This window comes from Papio anubis, unplaced genomic scaffold, assembly GCF_008728515.1.
Source record: "Papio anubis isolate 15944 unplaced genomic scaffold, Panubis1.0 scaffold36, whole genome shotgun sequence".
NCBI classification, from domain to species: domain Eukaryota; kingdom Metazoa; phylum Chordata; class Mammalia; order Primates; family Cercopithecidae; genus Papio; species Papio anubis.
In genome coordinates this window covers 120811-138638 of record NW_022163746.1, presented here as the reverse complement: position 1 = coordinate 138638, position 17828 = coordinate 120811, and the positions used below count along the sequence as shown (strand labels likewise).

The 17828-nt window shown below is 42.1% G+C and overlaps 1 protein-coding gene across 1 annotated transcript in view; it reads right to left on the bottom strand.

The window, feature by feature from the left end:
* LOC116268521 (talin-2-like) overlaps positions 1-17828 on the bottom strand; it is a 253145-nt gene that overhangs the window by 121474 nt on the left and 113843 nt on the right. The window contains exons 18-24 of the mRNA XM_031662038.1: positions 15860-16027; positions 14314-14608; positions 11347-11513; positions 6904-7032; positions 5692-5805; positions 3500-3613; positions 911-1045 (exon numbers count right to left, since the gene is read on the bottom strand). Coding sequence (XP_031517898.1) covers positions 911-1045; positions 3500-3613; positions 5692-5805; positions 6904-7032; positions 11347-11513; positions 14314-14608; positions 15860-16027 — 1122 coding nt within the window. The remainder of the gene's footprint in view (positions 1-910; positions 1046-3499; positions 3614-5691; positions 5806-6903; positions 7033-11346; positions 11514-14313; positions 14609-15859; positions 16028-17828) is intronic.

The following is a 17828-nucleotide window of genomic DNA, read 5'->3' as shown; positions in this document are numbered from 1 at the left end:
CAGGCTCTATGACCAGAAATTCTAATCTGGTTTCTCAGAGGTGAGGCCCAGGGATGTGCAGTCTAATAAGCATCCCCAGGTGATTCCAGTGTAGACAGTACCAGGAGCTCTCTTTGAGAAACATAGGTCAAAATAACTTTTTTATTGGATATAGTCTAAAGCTCTGGATATTTTTATTTGGCAGTGTAGCGTACTCCTCATATTAAGAATTCAAGTCAGCTTCTACCTTCTTCTCTCACCAATTTATGAGCCTGCTTGTTTCTATAAAGGGATTGCTACAATGAAGAAAAGTGAATTCATGCTAGAACTTGATGCTAATACCACATCAAACATGAGTAGTAAATGAGGCCCTTTGGTAATTAATATGCTCCAGAGACAGAAATTCTTTCAGTCCTCAACTCTGTTCTCCTTAGGACCTTGTTAAGGTGAATGCTTCCATGTAAGATGTGAAAACATTCCAGGGCAAAAAAGATAACAAAGATGACCCTTCAAAATAGATTTTCTGCCTATATAATTTGTTATTAAGTTCACAAGATGACACCTGGAATATATGATCACTTATTCTGGACCACAATTTAGCTGGCACTGAGACACTGATGGCTACCATTCTCCCCTAAGACTGTGAAAAATGGACCACTGCTTGTCCCAGGATATGGGAGGAGGAGGAGGAAGTATGCAACTCAAGATAGTTCAACAAAAGGCATCTGAAACCAAAAAGTGAATAGTAAGTCTGGGAGATAGTGGCTTAATGCAATAAAAGCCAACCCACAGGGGCATCTTTAACAGTCATACAAGTGGCACAGACAACTCTGCCAAGAAATAGGTTCAGCAGTGTTCAGGCCCTGGGTGGTACCCATGCCACCCCAGCTCCCTTCCTGACAAGCTAACCCCTGTGACATGCTCCACTTGCCTTCTGCGAGGCGGTACGCAGCTCCGCCAAGCTGGTGGCCAGGTTCTTGGCACACTGGCTCAGCTGCATGGCTGCGGCCTGGTCACTCACGGTGGGCACTGCGGCTTTGGCAGAGGACACCATCTTGCTTCCAGGCTATAGAGAGATGAAAAGAAAGTAAGACGGCTCCTGGGCGGCAAGAGGTAGAGAGGAGAGACCCAAGCAGCGATGTCTCCACAGCAGTCAGAACTGATTTTGTCCTAAAAAAAGAGGAATATTAAACAACTCGTCCCCTACTCCCAAACTGCCACCTCAAGCCAGATACTCTAGGGCAGTACATTCTAGGAATGTTTAAAAAAAGAAAAAAGGAGGTGTCATGGAGGGTAGAAAAGGCAAAATTAGAATAGTGGCTTGAAATTCTCATTTAAAACAGATTTCAAAGAGAGTTCCTTACCAAATAGGTTTCACTGTATTTCTCAGAATAGCTCTTCATTCTGAGTCACACATACTCCCAAAAGACTGCTTAGGAAAATGAAGACATAACTAACATGAGCTAACATGACCTCACATCTCCCAAAGCAAAATAATTTCGCCAGTGAATGGATACCTATGCGCATGTACATATATTTTCAAAAATAAGATCATACTGTTTACTCTATTTCACAATCTCCTTGTCTCACATATCCTACCTTTTAAATAGCTATACAATATTCCAATATATGCATCTATTGCCATTTCTCAATTCTCTGTTGTTGGGCGTGTTTCCATTCTTTCCAATTTAATAAACAATGGTATGATAAACAGCTTTGTAGCTAAATCTGTACACATTTATAATATTTTTTGTATAAATTTTTAAAAGTATAATTTCTGGATCAAAGAGTATACATACTTTTAAGACTTTTAATATATATGCTATAAAACTATACTTAGAAAAGTTGCAACAAGTGCCAGAGCATAAATATTAAGGACAAAAGTTAATATTTTTAATATTTAAATAATTAATACTTATAAAAGCTACCACGAGTATACAAAAAGCATAAGAAGATAATTTTGCATAATAAAAAATAACAAACTTATGAAAAGTGTTTAACATTTTGAATATCAGAGAAATGCAAAACCAAACAAAAATAGTTTTACAGAGCAAACTGGCAAAAACATACACGTTTTCTTAAAACCTTAATCCCCAATTTCATAAAAGATGTATTTAAAAGCACGCTCCATATTACTGCTAAGTTGTAAATTTAGATTTGTTCAACCTCCTGGAACAGGAGTTTTATAACATGAAGTTTAAAATGTACAAACGTTTTGATCTGTCAATTCAATTTCTACTTATTTTCAACCTTCCCTTTTTCTTGTAAAGATCTATCTATAATAGCAAAGTTAAAAGAACAAAATAAAAAGGGAAAACAAGGGCAGGGACAGAGTAGAACCAGGAACACGTCTACACCGCTCTGTCTTAATGTCCTACAATCTTGCCAGGGTGGAGACAGCACCCACAACTAGCTCCAGGCTCTCTCCCCTCTCAAATGAAGAGAGAAATGCCTTGTCCACATCATAAATTGCAATGTCCCAAAGATAAAAATAAGTTATTTGCAATCCTCTCTCCAGGAGTTCAAGAAGAGAACAAAGACTTGAGCACATAAAGATTTTTATCACCTTATTCACGATGGCAAAAAACTGAAAACCTGTACGTCCAATGATGAGAGAAAAGTTGAGTACAGTCATATAACAGATTATTCAAAATCATAAACACTCATATGTTAGATGAAAAACACAAAGGGCCTATATACAATGAATACCAATTTAAAAGAATATATACACACATACACACACACACATACATACCTGTGTTGCATATGTATGTAAAGTATGAGGAGATACATCAAACCTTTCACGTTTTATTTCTGCATGTTAGAGTTATACAACTTGAAAAATGAACCAAACAGATGTATCGCGGGGTCCTACAACTATCAGTTCAACTAGAAAGGGATGCAGAACTGACCCACCTCATCATATCAACTGCTTTTAAGTTGAGAAAAAGTGCTGCTAAAGTAGAGACATTTGAATATAAGAAGCACATAAAGGGGAATTTTTCCGCAACTTAGTATTTTTGTTTATTTTATTTTCCTTAAAATGAATCTACCCTTCTTCACCCCAAAGAGACTGACAATACTAACTGTACAATTGCCACAGAGAACGATCACATCTCTGGAGAAGATGCACTTCACACTTCTTTCCCCGGTCCATGAATAATGACATTAGGATCTCTGCAAACAAAAACCTAAAGGAATACCTATTCCTAGGCTGTTCATCACAACCTGCAACTTTTTACATGTTTTCTTCTCTTTGAAGAGAAATACATATGATAATCCTGAGGAAAATGGATCATATGCCATCTCCCCAGGGCAATTTCCCTGCATATCAGCATTTTGCTTTGCCAAGCTGAACCCACTTCTCCTGAAACTGAAAAGGTAAAGAAGAGGCCTTCAAGCCCTGCCTACTGCAAAGACTTAGCTGAGGCTGTGGAATTCATTAACTCCTCTCCTTAAAGGGCAGCCCCTGCCCAGACGAGGGCTCTGAGTGAGCCCAAGGTGACCACGGCCCTGTTACCTGGAGGAAGTTCTGGCTGGAGATGATGAGAGCCAGCTGGGCACTCAGGTCTTCGGTTTGAGCTTGGCTCCCCCTCACTCCCTGGACCAGTTGAGGGATGTGATCAGCCACTGCCTGCAGAAGGCAAGGAAATGAAAACAGCATGGCTAGAATGGTGGGATCATCCAAAGAAGCTAAAACATGACTCAAGAGCGCTTTTTGGATGTGCCATCCACTCCCAGGGGACACCAGCCCCAGGCCTTGGAATGACACTGCACATTAAGCCAGCTGGGTCCTTATCAACACTGAATCCCATTTTCTGGGCATTTTCTCTACACACACTCTACCCTGTGGTACTGGAGGTCTCAATACATTCCTTTGAAGATGATTGTCTATGATGAGGCCTAAAAGAATTTCCTTAGCTGCAACTCACACCATCTGGCTCACTGCCATTACAAACCTAGAATCAAAGGATCTACACGATTCACCGGTGGTAAACTGAAGTCATATGGCCCCATGTTCAGAAGGTGAGGGAAATACTTGGATACCCGTGCATGTAAGTTCTTTGGCTTCTTACTTTGCAAGCACGCATTCTGTGCATCAGCCTTTGTGTTGCCATGGCCCCTCTTTCTCTAAGAAGGACTTCTCATTCTCAAGCTGGAAAGCCCAAAGCCAGGGGAAAGGAGAGAGACGCAGCATTCTGTGAGGCAGGGCTGCTGTACAGTAACGGGCTCCTACGGTATCTTGGGAGACGAGCCTTTTACTTTCTCTGTGTTCTGTCCACACTTCCTTTCTGTGCCCACACGTCCTTCTCTGCTTAACGAGGCTCTCAGAGGCCACAGCACTGTGGCTATCACTGCAGATAAAGGTGCCCAGGGCATACTGGCCTGGGAACATATTTTTCTAGGACTGCTCCAGCACAGGTTAAAAACATGTTTCCAAGGATTTTAGGCCCCCTTTAGGACTGCTAGTTCTGCTAGTTCTAGTCATTTGCTCCACTCTCCCCTCTTCATCTCAATCCTTTCATTTCCTGGTAGTGACACTCGACACCTAGTATCTTCAGTCTCTCTGCAGAAGAGGGATGAGAGGTCTCACTCATCTGGTGGCATGTCCCTGCATGTGAGCTGCACATGCTCCCAGAGAAGGAAGTTTTCACCCCTGCTGGCAGCTGAACTGAGGACCCAAAGGAAGCAAACTCCCCCACAGCAGATGCCCTCACTCTCAGCAAGACCCCTTCGCTATCCACACAGGACCGAAGGACACCAGCCCAGGACCCTACTATGTCACTGAGGCTTTTCTTCCTGGAGTGCATTCAGTCCACAACAGCAGCAGGGCTGGCCTCAGAGAATTCAGATTCAAGAATAGAGGGCTCTATCAGAAGTAAAGCCATTTCTGAAGTGGCAGCAGTGGCACCCCTCACAAATGTGAATCATTTGGCAGAGACTTGAAGAAGGAGAGAGGGTGCAGTTGGCTCTCATAACCCCAGCACAGACAGGTATGCCTCCCAGCCAGCTACCACGGCTAGCTGCAAATACTTCTAAGACATACCAGCCAGACGTGCCACCCACATGTGGGCAGTGGCTCTGCAACTGAATTTTGTGTCTGCCACAATTCAGAGGAGCCCTGGGGAAGTCAACTCCCTGGGCTCTTAGAGAAACCAACAAGAGTGTTTACTGTCCCTTTTGTAGTAAACTGGGCTCAACTTAGCATCAAGGCCCAGGTGTCAGAAGAATAGAGACATAAGGGCAACGGCAAAAAGCACCAAAGCACAGTCACAGAGGCTAGACGGGATGAAATAAATCCTTGAGGTGCAATTACTAGAAAGCAGGAAATCAACCCTGCTCCAGGGAGCAAGGCTGAATTCAAAGTCCTGCCTCTCAAAGAAAGGCCACTCTGGAAACTCAACACTTCCTTCCTATTTCAGAGCCCTAAAATGGCCTCGTCATCGATCCTCTTTGGTTCAGTCTCTTGAAAAGAAAACTGTGGACAAAAGTAAGACAATGCTGGGAGAAAATCATACTTTCCTTCCAAACACAGGCCATCCACTTAATGGACAAAAACCAGACGTGTATACACCTGGAACATGGGAACTGGGACAAACTGGATTAGAAGCTTGGATAATCTGTCTTTACTGAATTATCAGGGGACTTGGCGTTCTAACGTTATCAGGGTCATCTGCAGCTGATCTGGCTCTCTGTGCACTGGAACCTCACCTTGCAACTCTGAACCAGCTGCTGCTGGGCCGCAGGGTTCTTGTTGGAAACAGCTGCATTCTGGGAGGCAGCAATGGTCTGTGTGGCTGCTGCTGCGGCCTGCTTGGCTGCAACCTGCAGATGAGTGATAGATGAGTCAGGGTCTGCATATGCAACACACATGCATGTTCTACAGGTCACTTCCACCACAGAGTCAGGATAGGTTTGTTGCTCTAAAAGAACTCCAAAGAGCAGGCTTTGTCTTTTAAAACCAGTGATGACCCTAATCTCACAACACACTATCTTCCTTGTGTTGACATCCTCTGAGACAAGTGACAAACACAGGCATGCTTGAAAGCTCAAGCTTTGAAGTTCATTTGTCTTTCGCAAAAACAAAAGGGATGATCCCAAGATCATAATGACACTGACAAGCTGTACCAAGTCTAAATGTTTTTGGAAAAAAAATCTTCCACAAGCAGCATAGATGGTTCTGTGTCAAGCACAAATGCTGGTGCTCTCTCAGTACTCAAAAGCCTTAGTTCCAAAATGCTGAGACTTTCCCACCAGGGCACTTAATTGGATTTATCCTCGTCTTTTTCCAAGAACAACAACGTTACTTTTCTTCCAGAATCTAGCAGACTGCATATGGAGGGACTTCCCAGTACACAGGCAAAGGTCTCAGCTTCCAAACTCTCAAATTTCAGTGTAAGGTTCTCCTGTGTGCATTTGTAGGATAAACTTTTTTTTTTAAAACATAGTCTGTGCCTATTACTATTTTAACTTTCTTTTTCAGAATAATTACTTCAAAAAATAACAAATATATTTCACTCCCTTCTATACCTCTCCACCCAAGCCTAATCTCCGAAGTTCATATTTCCTATGGGAAGTCCTGACAAAGTCACTGACTCCAACAGAATATAAATATTTTCAGCAAAAGATCCTTCTTGAATGTGTATATCCTTTAATGCTAGAAAAAAAATAATCCGGTTCCTCCTGAAAAGAATCTAAATTCTATTCTTGAACGTTAGAAAGGATTCGAGCTTACAGAAGCAGCTTTTTCCAATGGAGTCAATGCTTTTATAGTACTCAAACCTTCAAACAATGATGTTTGAAGTCAAACAACCTTGACTTGGCTTTCTTTACATGGGCAACACCTTGTTAATTCAACTATCTTTTCAAATAACTCTTTGCAATTTAAGATGGGCATCCCAGGAAGCCAGCCTCTTTCCTGACCTCCAGTCGGTTGACAATTTTTTTCTTAATAGCATTCTGGGCAGCTGCGTTGGTTGCTACCCGGAGGCCTTCTGCAGCTTCTCTCAGCCTTTGCTGCTGGTCCTCATTCTCCGGGTTGGCTGCAGCCCCCTGCAAAGGTGAAAATAAAGATTTCAAGTGGTCCAGCGGGAGACATCACTGAATTCATGCCTTCAGTATTGTTTTTTCTTTGTAATAGAAAGCATTTGGAAGGACAGTCGAATGCTGCAAGCAATATCTTTATGATGAAGATGTTTCCTCATGCAACAAAAAATACCTACCAGGGGATGCTTCAAAACTGCGTGGCTAAGCAGTTAGAAATCCAAAGTAATAATTAAACACTTGAGAACACTGCCTTGGTTGTCCATACAGATTAACCTGGGGTCAGAAACCCATGGTTTAAAAGATGGGAAGATTAAATCTCCCCTCTTCCTATCTCTCCCAGGGAGCATCTTCTTTTCATTGGCATGACATAGTAATGACACGTGTCTTCATGTCACTCCTGAAATACCCTGTGGCACAGGTAAATGTGAAGAGGTAAGAGTCCAGTATCAACTCAGGTGGGGACAGAGGGAAGACGGGGAAGGATGGAGGGAGGGCTCAGGAATGCCATTAAAAAGATTCCAAGGAAATTTTGTGAAACATAGACCATGCCCAGAAATCACATTCCTAGAGAGACAGAGTTGGAAAGTCTAGTGTAAAGTCGAGATGGTACCCAAAAGTACTGAATTAATGAGAGAAAGGTAATGCCCTCAACCCGACAGAAAAAGAGGAAGGCAATGTGCACAGTCAGTCATGCATTCTTTGTCCAGCCCCACAGCCCTTTTACTTTGTTGCTTTTAGGTGAACATGTCTTAGAAACCTAAGTGGATTTTATTTAGATGGGTGGAATTCTGAAGCAGGGGAAGGCTAATGATAATGTAGAGAAAGGATATCATTTTAACTCTACAATAATTCAACAAATGCTCACCGCACATCCAGCCTTCCTCTCCCACCAACAATAACAGCAGCCATCAAGATTTCCCTCACCAGGGCCTGAATGCTTTGTAACATGTGCTTGATGTCTATAGATCAATGAGTTTCTTCCTATGAACGCTTTCAGGCAATAATATTTGCTCTCGAGGCAGGGAGAACAGTAGAGAACAGCACACTGATTTATCGAAAATCAATTTCCTAAAAGTCTAGATTTCCAAGTGGCCAATTTGCTAAACTTACCAATTTATAAGAACCGATTTCTTTGAGCTATTTATAAAAGTTATAGCAATGCATACAGGATGGACTAGTTTTAACAGCTGTGGCAGAATTATTTTGGCAACCCTCTTGAATAGAATCTCCTATTCTTTCAAACCTTAACCATTCTCATAATCTTGATTTTGTGTTTCTAGCACTGAAAAATTTTTATTTCTGTATTTCACATGCAAAAGGATTGTTTGGGCTACTTTTGGGTTTTTTTGCAGGTTTATGGAAGTTATTTTGGTTTTTTCTGGTCTTCAGGTATTTTCTAAGCTGCTCCTTTATATATGTCTCACGTGCACATCAGTCTTAATTTTATGTATTTTGAGCAGCTGGAAACCAGCATTTCTGCACTTCACACTGATATGGATGCTTTGGGTCCTTGCTCAGCAATGTCTTTTTTTATGATGAATATGTATCAGATATGGGGTACTAATCTTGGCCTGAAATCTTAGTTTCTAATCATGAAATATATTTTTTCTGCACATTAAATATAATCCTTGGAAGTCTAACCTTTGCGTGTTCTTTAGCTTTCAACAAAATTCAGCAAATTAAAATATTGCTACAAAGACAAAATGAAAACTTTTAACTAAAAGCTGAAAGAATTTACAGAAACACTTAACATTGTCCCATTTAATATAAATAACCAAAATCACATGAATACTTAGAAGAAATGAGTTTTTGGTAACTTGGTAAATGCAGTGAATTGGCCTGGTAAACAGTCACATCAAGAAACAAAACATGGCCGGGCGTGGGCTCATGCCTGTAATCCCAGCACTTTGGGAGGCTGAGGCGGGTGGATCAAGAGGTCAGGAGATCGAGACCATCCTGGCTAATACAGTGAAACCCCGTCTCTACTAAAAACACAAAAAATTAGCCGGGCATGGTGGCAGGTGCCTGTCCCAGCTACTCGGGAGGCTGATGAGGCAGGAGAATGGTGTGAACTCGGGAGGTGGAGCTTGCAGTGAGCCAAGACTGTGCCACTACATTCCAGCATGGGTGACAGAGCGAGACTCCATCTCAAAAAAAAAAAAAAAAAAAAAAAAAATGTGCACACTGGCCTGGCTCAATACTGCTTATGTGGCATTAGCATTCATCTTTTTGAGTTTTAATTTTTTTCATTTGTAAAATAAGGAAGGGACTAGATCTACCCTACAGTTCTTTCCAACCTAGCAAGTAATTTTTTGTGAACGTAAGATTGCCTCAAATAGCTATGTGTAGACTGAGAGAGGTGAGGTAAACTAGTAAAACCTTTTAAAAAAAAATTCAACTACTACATAAAGCCCAATACATACACACACACACACACACACACACACAGCATATATATATATCATATATACATATATGATATATGTATAGCTTAAAGAAGGGGGTTAAAAGCAGAGCTTATTGGCTGAAACGGGGATTAGGAGACAAGGGAAGGAAGCTCAGATGCTGCCCCTCCCTGGGTCTCTCCTTCACCGCTACCCACGAGGTGTCTCTAAGAACTCTCAGTCCTCAGGTAACATGAATGCCAGTTCAGTCAGGAGAGGTCCTCTACATGGCTATGTGTCATAATACTTTTTTTTTTTTGAGACAGAGTCTTGCAGTGTCATCTGGGCTGGAATGCAATGGCACTATCTCGGCTCACTGCAACCTCCGGCTCCCAGGTTCAAGCAATTCTCCTGCCTCAGCCTCCCTAGTAACTGGGATTACAGGTATGTGCTACCAAGCCTCGCTAATTTTTGTATTTTTAGTAGAGACAGGGTTTCGCCATGTTGGTCAGACTGGTCTTAAACTCCCGACCTCAGGTAATCCACCCACTTTGGCCTCCCAAAGTGCTGGGATTACAGGTGTGTGCCACCATGCCCAGCCCACAATATATTTTAAGTGAAGTAATGCACATATTAGGTTGAGATACCAATTCCCGGAAGCCAGGGAGATGAGATAAGATGTGGAAACACTTAATGAATCTATTTTTTTTTTTTTGAGATGCAGGTTTGCTCTTGTTGCCCGGGCTGGAGTGCAGTGATGCAATCTTGGCTCACTGCAACCTCCACCTCCTGGGTTCAAACAATTTTCTCCTGCCTCAGCATCCCGAGTAGCTGGGATTATAATAGGTGCACACCACCACCCCCTGTTAATTTTTTGTATTTTTATTAGAGACGGGGTTTCACCATGTTGGCCAGGTTGGTCTCCAGCTCCTGACCTGAGGTGATCCTCCCGTCTTGACCTCCCAAAAGTTCTGGGATTATAGGCACGAGCCACCGTGCCTGACCTTAATGAATCTTATATGCATAGAAATACATTTAAAATATTATTTTAAGGGCAGGAATTTGAAGGTGAATTTCATTTTCTTTTTTCACATTTATCTGCATGTTCTATTAATTCTACAAGAAATGTGTGCTAGGTACACAATAAAAAACCCAGAAAAATATAGCCTTATTCATTTAAAACAGTTCTCACCTAGAGATGCACATCAGAATACCCTGCAAAACTTAAACACGCACGCACGCACACACACACACACACACACACACACACACACACACACACACACAGAGTCCTACCAGTGACCTTGTGAATCAGGATCTTTGAGGATGAAACTGAGGCATGTGAATTTTAATATGTTTCATAGGGGGCTATGTATCAGACCCCAGGTTCCCAATCACTAGGTTTTGTAAGCATTATGCCATAGCATAGCTGTGAAAAAGCACAAAGCTAACACTTAACTCCTCATCCTTTTATAATATTTAAAACTGTGATGGGGATTTAAAGAATGGTAACGTAGGAAATAGTCTACTGTGCAAAATCTTGCTAGAAGTTTAGTTGGGAAGTCAAATGGAGGGCAAAGTAACATTAAGGCGTTGAGGAAGAGAACAGGTTTAGGTGAATTTGCTGTTGAAAAATCTCAGGTTTAAATTAGTCACCACGTTCAATGAAGCCAACACAGTGATGACCAAATGGAAAAAGAGGCCTCCCTAAAGAGGGCACTTTGCTGCTACGGCTGAGTCAGTACCACTCCCCTGAAGCATTTCATTCAGATGTTCCATCACCTCCTTTGCCACAAGAACAGGGTTAGATGTTACAAGCCACAAATGTTTTAAGCAAACAAAAATGCACACTTGGCTGAACATCCCCCAACTGGAAGGTACCTTCCAAATCCTAACACTTAATAGTGTTCACTTTTCATACAAACAAATCCAGTACCTTTGCAGCTTCCACCATGCGAGCAGTGGAGTCGGCTAAGAGTTTTGCTGCTGCCAGGAGCTTCTTCGAATTCTCCATGTCGATTTCGGCTTCTGCATCTGACCTCATGGCATTGACGAGGTCTGATGTGGCTTGGGCCAGGACCCGCGCCTGGCGCACCATTTCACCTAGAGGACGGAATAGAAGATGTGGTCGGTTTGTCTGCTTTTCAAAGGTCAGTAAAACCTCAGGAGCCAGTAGAGTCTTGTCTCTACTCTTCTGATAAGTGGGAGCAAAAAACGGAACCTCCATGCTCTACTCCTAAGCAATGCATCCAAATTAGAACCCAAAATGAAAATATTCCCTGCGGCTGCCAGGATGATACTCCCCAAACACATCCAGGTTCAGCCTTTCACTATGAGGCATGAAGAGAACAGAAGGAGCCAAAGAGGAACACTTTATAAAGAGAGGGCAGGGAACAAAATTACGTGGATTTAGCATTAGTAAACACTTATTTAGAAAACACTGCTTTCTTCACTTTGAAAACCACTTACACAAAAGCCTCTATAATAAACTTTTTGAAGAACTGGCACAGAACAAAATTATTTTTAAATTCTGTATTAATGTGTAGGCTACCTAGCACCAGATGAGGGATATTACACAATCCACTCCATGTGTGCCACTTGGCCTTTGCTAATAGAAGCACAGACCCCAGCTTCATGCTCAAATGCTATGATTTGCCTTGGCCTGGAGTTTTCCCTGCCAATTTTCTCTTTGCTCATCCTTTTTTTCCCAGCACTGATTTTGATCTTGCATTATTCTTTGGTCTTATTGTCCCTGTGATTTTACTGAAATCTATTTTAATTTCCTTTTGGAAGTAGGAGGAGTATAACAACCAACATTAAAAACTAGCACGATTCAAATGTAAGGGATTTCTTCCTCTAGAAAAAGCCATCTGAAAAGAATGCTGAAGCACTGTAACAAAAAGGGGGAAGAAGAAAGTTTTTACTCAAGTAAAAATGTGCTTAATTCAGTGTGGTATCCTGGACTGGATCCCGAGACGGTTAAAGGACATCAGCAGAAAAACTGATGAAATCTGAATAATGTCTGTAGTTTAGTTAGTAAAGTACCAATGCTAATTTCCTGGTTTTGACAAATGTGCTATCTTTTAGGGAAGCTGTCAAAAATGGAGAAACTGGGAAAGGTATATGGGAACTCTCCGTATTTCCTCTGCAACTTTTTTTGCAAATTTAAAAGTATTTCAAAATAAAAGGATTATCAAAAACAAACAAACAACAACAACAAATTCAAATGTGTGAGGCATTCCTATCTTGTTAAATTATTTACGGATACAGAAGAACACAAGACAATTTTCTTTTAAAAAAAAAACAAAACTCGCTATAAGGTATTGTTCTATGCTGTCAAGGAAGCTCAAAAATAGATCTCTTACAGATTACTAGTTGGGTTGCAAATTGTGGGTCCTTTCTGGAGAAAAATTTCTTAGACACATTTAAAATAAAAATTTACCTACCGGCCCAGCACCTCCATTAATAGGAATTTACCCTACATTCGAAAAGTAAACCATTTTTACAAGAATGCTTATTGTAGTATTCTTGTAAAACCAAAACAAACTAACAAACAAAAAAACTAAATGTCCATTAAAAGATCACTGGTTAAATTATGATGCCTACAAAAATAGAATACTATGCTGCCACTAAAAAGATTAACGCACAGGTGGACATGAAAAAAGTCCAGGCTGGGCACGGTGGCTCACCCCTGTAATCCCAGCACTTTGGGAGGCTGAGGCGGGCAGATCACCCGAGGTCAGGAGTTCAAGACCAGCCTGGCCAACATGGTGAAGCCCCATCTCTACTAAAAATACAAAAATTAGCCGGGCATGGTGGCAGATGCCTGTAATCCCAGCTACTTGGGAGGCTGAGGCAGGAGTATCTCTCGAACCTGGGAGGTGGAGGTTGCACTGAGCCAAGATTGTGCCACTATACTCCAGCCTGGGCAACAGAGTGAGATTCCACCTCAAAAAAAAGAAAAGAAAAAAAAAGAAAAGAAAAAGTCTATAAGATATATAAAGTGAAAAGGTTATGAATTTCTGGGATTTTGATGGCACAGTGGTGAGCTGGGTTTGGGGAGACTTCCTTTTCAATAGATTATAAAAAGGTGTATTGTATATTGTTTTTAAACTGACTGCATATTATTTATGATGCTTTGGAATCTGAAAACACCTTTCTGCTGGAGACAAACTGTCCTCTAAGGGCTAGACAATTTAGAGACTGCAGAGGCTCAGCAGGGAACATGTCTTTGATATGCAAACTAACCAATCCAGAGCTATTCCTCCTCTAACTGGCCCAGACACTCAGGAGACACTGTTCCTCTGCCTGGATCATCCTGGGGCCAGGTCCCAGGTAACTAGCCACCACCTCCATAATTTAGAGCCTGCCAAAATTATTTAAACTAGCCAATCCTAAATTGTTTACCCTGCCCTGCACTTCCCAAGAAGTTCCAATAAAGGCCATGGTCTAGGCCCTCCCCTTGCTCCTGTCTTCTCCCTCCTGACCACCCTGGTGCTCTCCCATGACCCTGTGTGGCAGGCGCTGACCCCTCCAGGGGACACACAAGTACAACAAACTTCTGAATTCCCAGCCTTGATCTTGTTTCCTTCTGTGGCTGCTCCAACTTTGCCATACCATACCCAATATGTGCATTCACAGAACAAAGGATCCGCCGCAAATCTAACAAAATAACAAAATCTAACCATCACAACAAAAACCCAGTGAACTCTGTTTAAGTCTGTAAGCATGGCTATGGAAGAGTCTTGTGTCTTTTTCCGAGCTTCAGTGGGGAAGTCTTTGAGACCGATGAGAACTTGCCCTTGCCAGTTATCCAGGCAGCCTTCACCTTCCCTGTGGGTGAGCACCACCATCAGGAACACCAAAACCCACCCATCCACCCACCCACAGCACAGTGCCTTACCGGCATCACCCATGGAGCTGAAGATGCTCTCAGTGACACACATGATGGTGTCAGTGGCCTGGTCGTAGCGGCCGATGGGCTCGCCTCGGCTGGCAAACTGCCGCACATGCTGCAGGAGATCATGGAGGGCCTGGCTGACCACACTGGCCGCTGCGCTGACCTGCTTCAGGAGCTCACTGTCGGTGGTAGCCGCCTGGCAGGCACGGACGCAGTTCTCCACTGAGCGGTCCACCAGCTTCCCTGCTTCAATCAGCTGCTCCTGGCACACAGGGGAGCTGATAGTGGGGCTCACAACCTGAAGCGAGACAGGAACAGGTTGTGGGCACTGCGGTTGAATCCTGGTCCCTCTCCATGTGCCCCCACAGTCCTATCAAGGCCCTTCCTGCTCTGGGCCTCGGTTTCTGACTCACAGGACCATTGCTCGGTTTCTTACTTACGGGATCATTTCATTCAATGAAACCATTGCTTCAGTCTCACACACTCTGCTATTCTACTTCATCCTTGTGATTTGACATGTCCCGCTGATTTATAATGTCATTAGTCACACGTGACAGTCCATACTACTGCCCTACTTCCATAGAGAGAAATTCCTGAGATTTCCCAATTATACCTCCTTCCTTTTAGGATCCTTTGCATTGAGTCTTTTGAGTTGGGATACAAAGACTACCTAAAAGAATTCTATTTCTATTCCCAGAAACACCTGAAACTCTGCCTCATAGTCCTTTAATGAACAGGGGGGTTCTGTCAGTTCCTTGTAAATTCTAGCAGTGTGGACAAGGAAAGCTTGAGGGAGACAATGCTGCAAATCTTACCACAGGCTCTCGATGGCAAGCTGAGCCAGATCACAGATCTACACAACATGACAGGCCATCAAGTCCAGAAACAGACATTTCCCATCTTCTGATGCATCATCACCGAGAGGACACATGAAGTGGAGGGGAAAGGTTTTTGGAGGCAGACAGACCTGAGTTGTTACTCTAGTTCTGCCACTTACTACTTCTGTGGCCTTAACCTACTAACATCTAAGGGCCTCAGATTCCTCATCAGTGAACTAGAGATAATGGTACTTAATCCTGCTTGCAGCATTACCGGGGAGATGTAATGAGGGGATGTATGACACACAGAGTGTGTATACCCTGGCGACAATTAACATCCCCACTCGGACACTATGCAGCCTAGAAAGGGTTCCCATAAACTCTGTGGCTTATTTCTGAACCCATTTATAACGCTGTACCACACAAGGCAAGAACTATTTTTGTGCAGGTGTAAGATGCACTGAGAAGTCCAAAGGGGAGACACAGCAATTTGCATATAGAAATGAACTAGTGAAAAGTACCAACGGCCTGAGGACTTGGGCAAAGAACAAATGATAAAAGCAGAATCAGACCACTTATACTAAAATCCCATCATCACTTAAGACACTTGAAAGAAGTTCTAAAGCTTAGACTATTTGAAAAAATTCCACCCCTGCTACCCACCAAATGCCTGGGGGCAGATAACAGCAGGTGATACTGCATAGAAAGGGCTGGGGCGCCAGCTGGCTTACCTTGGCACATGCCACAAGCTGGGAGGTGGAGAGGGCACACTGGGTGGCAGCGGCAATTACCCTGTTTTGTAGGACAGTATCTTCGGCCACTTGGGCAACATTCTTTGCCTTTAGTACCAACATGGCAGCTGCATTGGCAACAGCTTTGGCCAAACTCATTAAAACATCCTGAGAAAAGGGAATCAAAGACTGTTCATTTATTTCTCTCTAATCACCTTTCACAGCCTGAAAATAAACATGTTATTAAAATTCCATTTGATCTTTTTCCTTCAGCACTTCAGAAGTTTTTTTACTTGTTTTTTAAAATGTCAACTTATCCTTAGAGGTAATTAAAAAAGGAGACTTGTATCCTAATAACTCAGTCTCTTACATCCATTAAGTAGCACAGGTTTAAATCTAAAATAGTGAATTTGAGGGAAGGGTTATTATTTTAACCACTGATTCACATTCATGCACTTATCTAACACAAAGTCTTGACCACGTCTCTTGGATGAGTGGCCGATACGGTGGATCAGGAGAAGCTGAAAACATAGCCAGATGCCACAACATCATGTGTCATAGTTATAATTCATGGCCTCCAAGTCATCATGCCCCACTGCAACTTGAAAATGTATCTTCTGGATTTCTACTTTGCCCAAAGATCTGAGTCGTCATCAGAAATTCAGCCATAGCTCTACCTCCAGAGGGCAACATTTGATGCGCACAGACACATAGCTGGCACCAATACCTACAGCTCAAGAGCCAAGAAATGCTCTGAACATGAGTTATTCTCAGTGTTCTGCAGCCTTCCGGGTAGGAATTAAATTATGACAGAAAGCAGAAAGAGAGCCTATATAAATACACTAGCTATAAGACGGTCTGACTGAAGATGCAAGGAGTGCTGAGCCTTGAAACATCAGTTTATGCTTCAACTCAATGACTAGGCATTCTGCCTGCAAAAAGAAGAATCCTTTGAGCCTACCAGATTTGTCACCCATCTGTTTGACCTGAAGAATAACCACGGTTACAATTAATTTACTTCTTTGCTTTTAATACTGAAAGTAGTTTATTTGACTTGGAAATGCCTTCCCAAACATACAAGCCATTTTTATTTTGAACAAACATGTCAAGGCTTTCCCCTAAGGAAATACGGTCAGAAGTCTTTATTAGTTCATCAGATGATAAAGACCACATTTGATTCTAAATGTAAAGGGCACCCACAGTGTCTTTACAGTGAGATATTTCATGAGAAGATACAATGGAAATAATATTCAGCCTGCACAATTTTACACAGAACAAAGACTAGATACAATCCAGCTAAAACAGAAACCCATGAATCTATCAAGTAAGCTGATTTTAAAATGGACGAAAACTAAGTGGTCTTCAAGGAGCAGGTTATTCCAGTCTTTCTTAGGTCTGTGATGTTCCCTGGCTTCCCCAGGTATAATTAAAGCCCATGGTGCTGAAAGCTGAAGATTCCTTTGGGATTTGACTGGCACTTGTCTACCATACAACTTTTAGGAATTGCTCCCACTATGGCAAAGTTACAGTTCCTGGACATTTATCTCAATGCTCAGTGAAAACACAGCTTGAATGTCACAAATTATTAAAAAGATTTTTAAAAATAACTTTCCAAAGTAGGTCATGGTATTCCCTCACTTGACATGAATTCATCTTTTCAGATGGGGGCCAGGATTTGGTCACATAGAATCATGATTGTTCTAAAGGGCTTTGTTAGAATTGTTTAAAGAAATCCTGTTCCTCTTATTAATTTTGTCCAAAAAAATACAGTTAGAAAAAGAATGTGATACTACAGCTATAGCTGCTGACAAGGCCTTTGTCAAAATTTTCAACAAGACCACTATTATACAGCCAGTGTAAAATAAATCTTTGTTAACTATGGGAACATGCAGTACATTAAGAACCCAAGAAAAGCTCTGAGATATGATCTCAAGAATCAGAAAAATAGAGTAAGAAATCCAATGTCAGT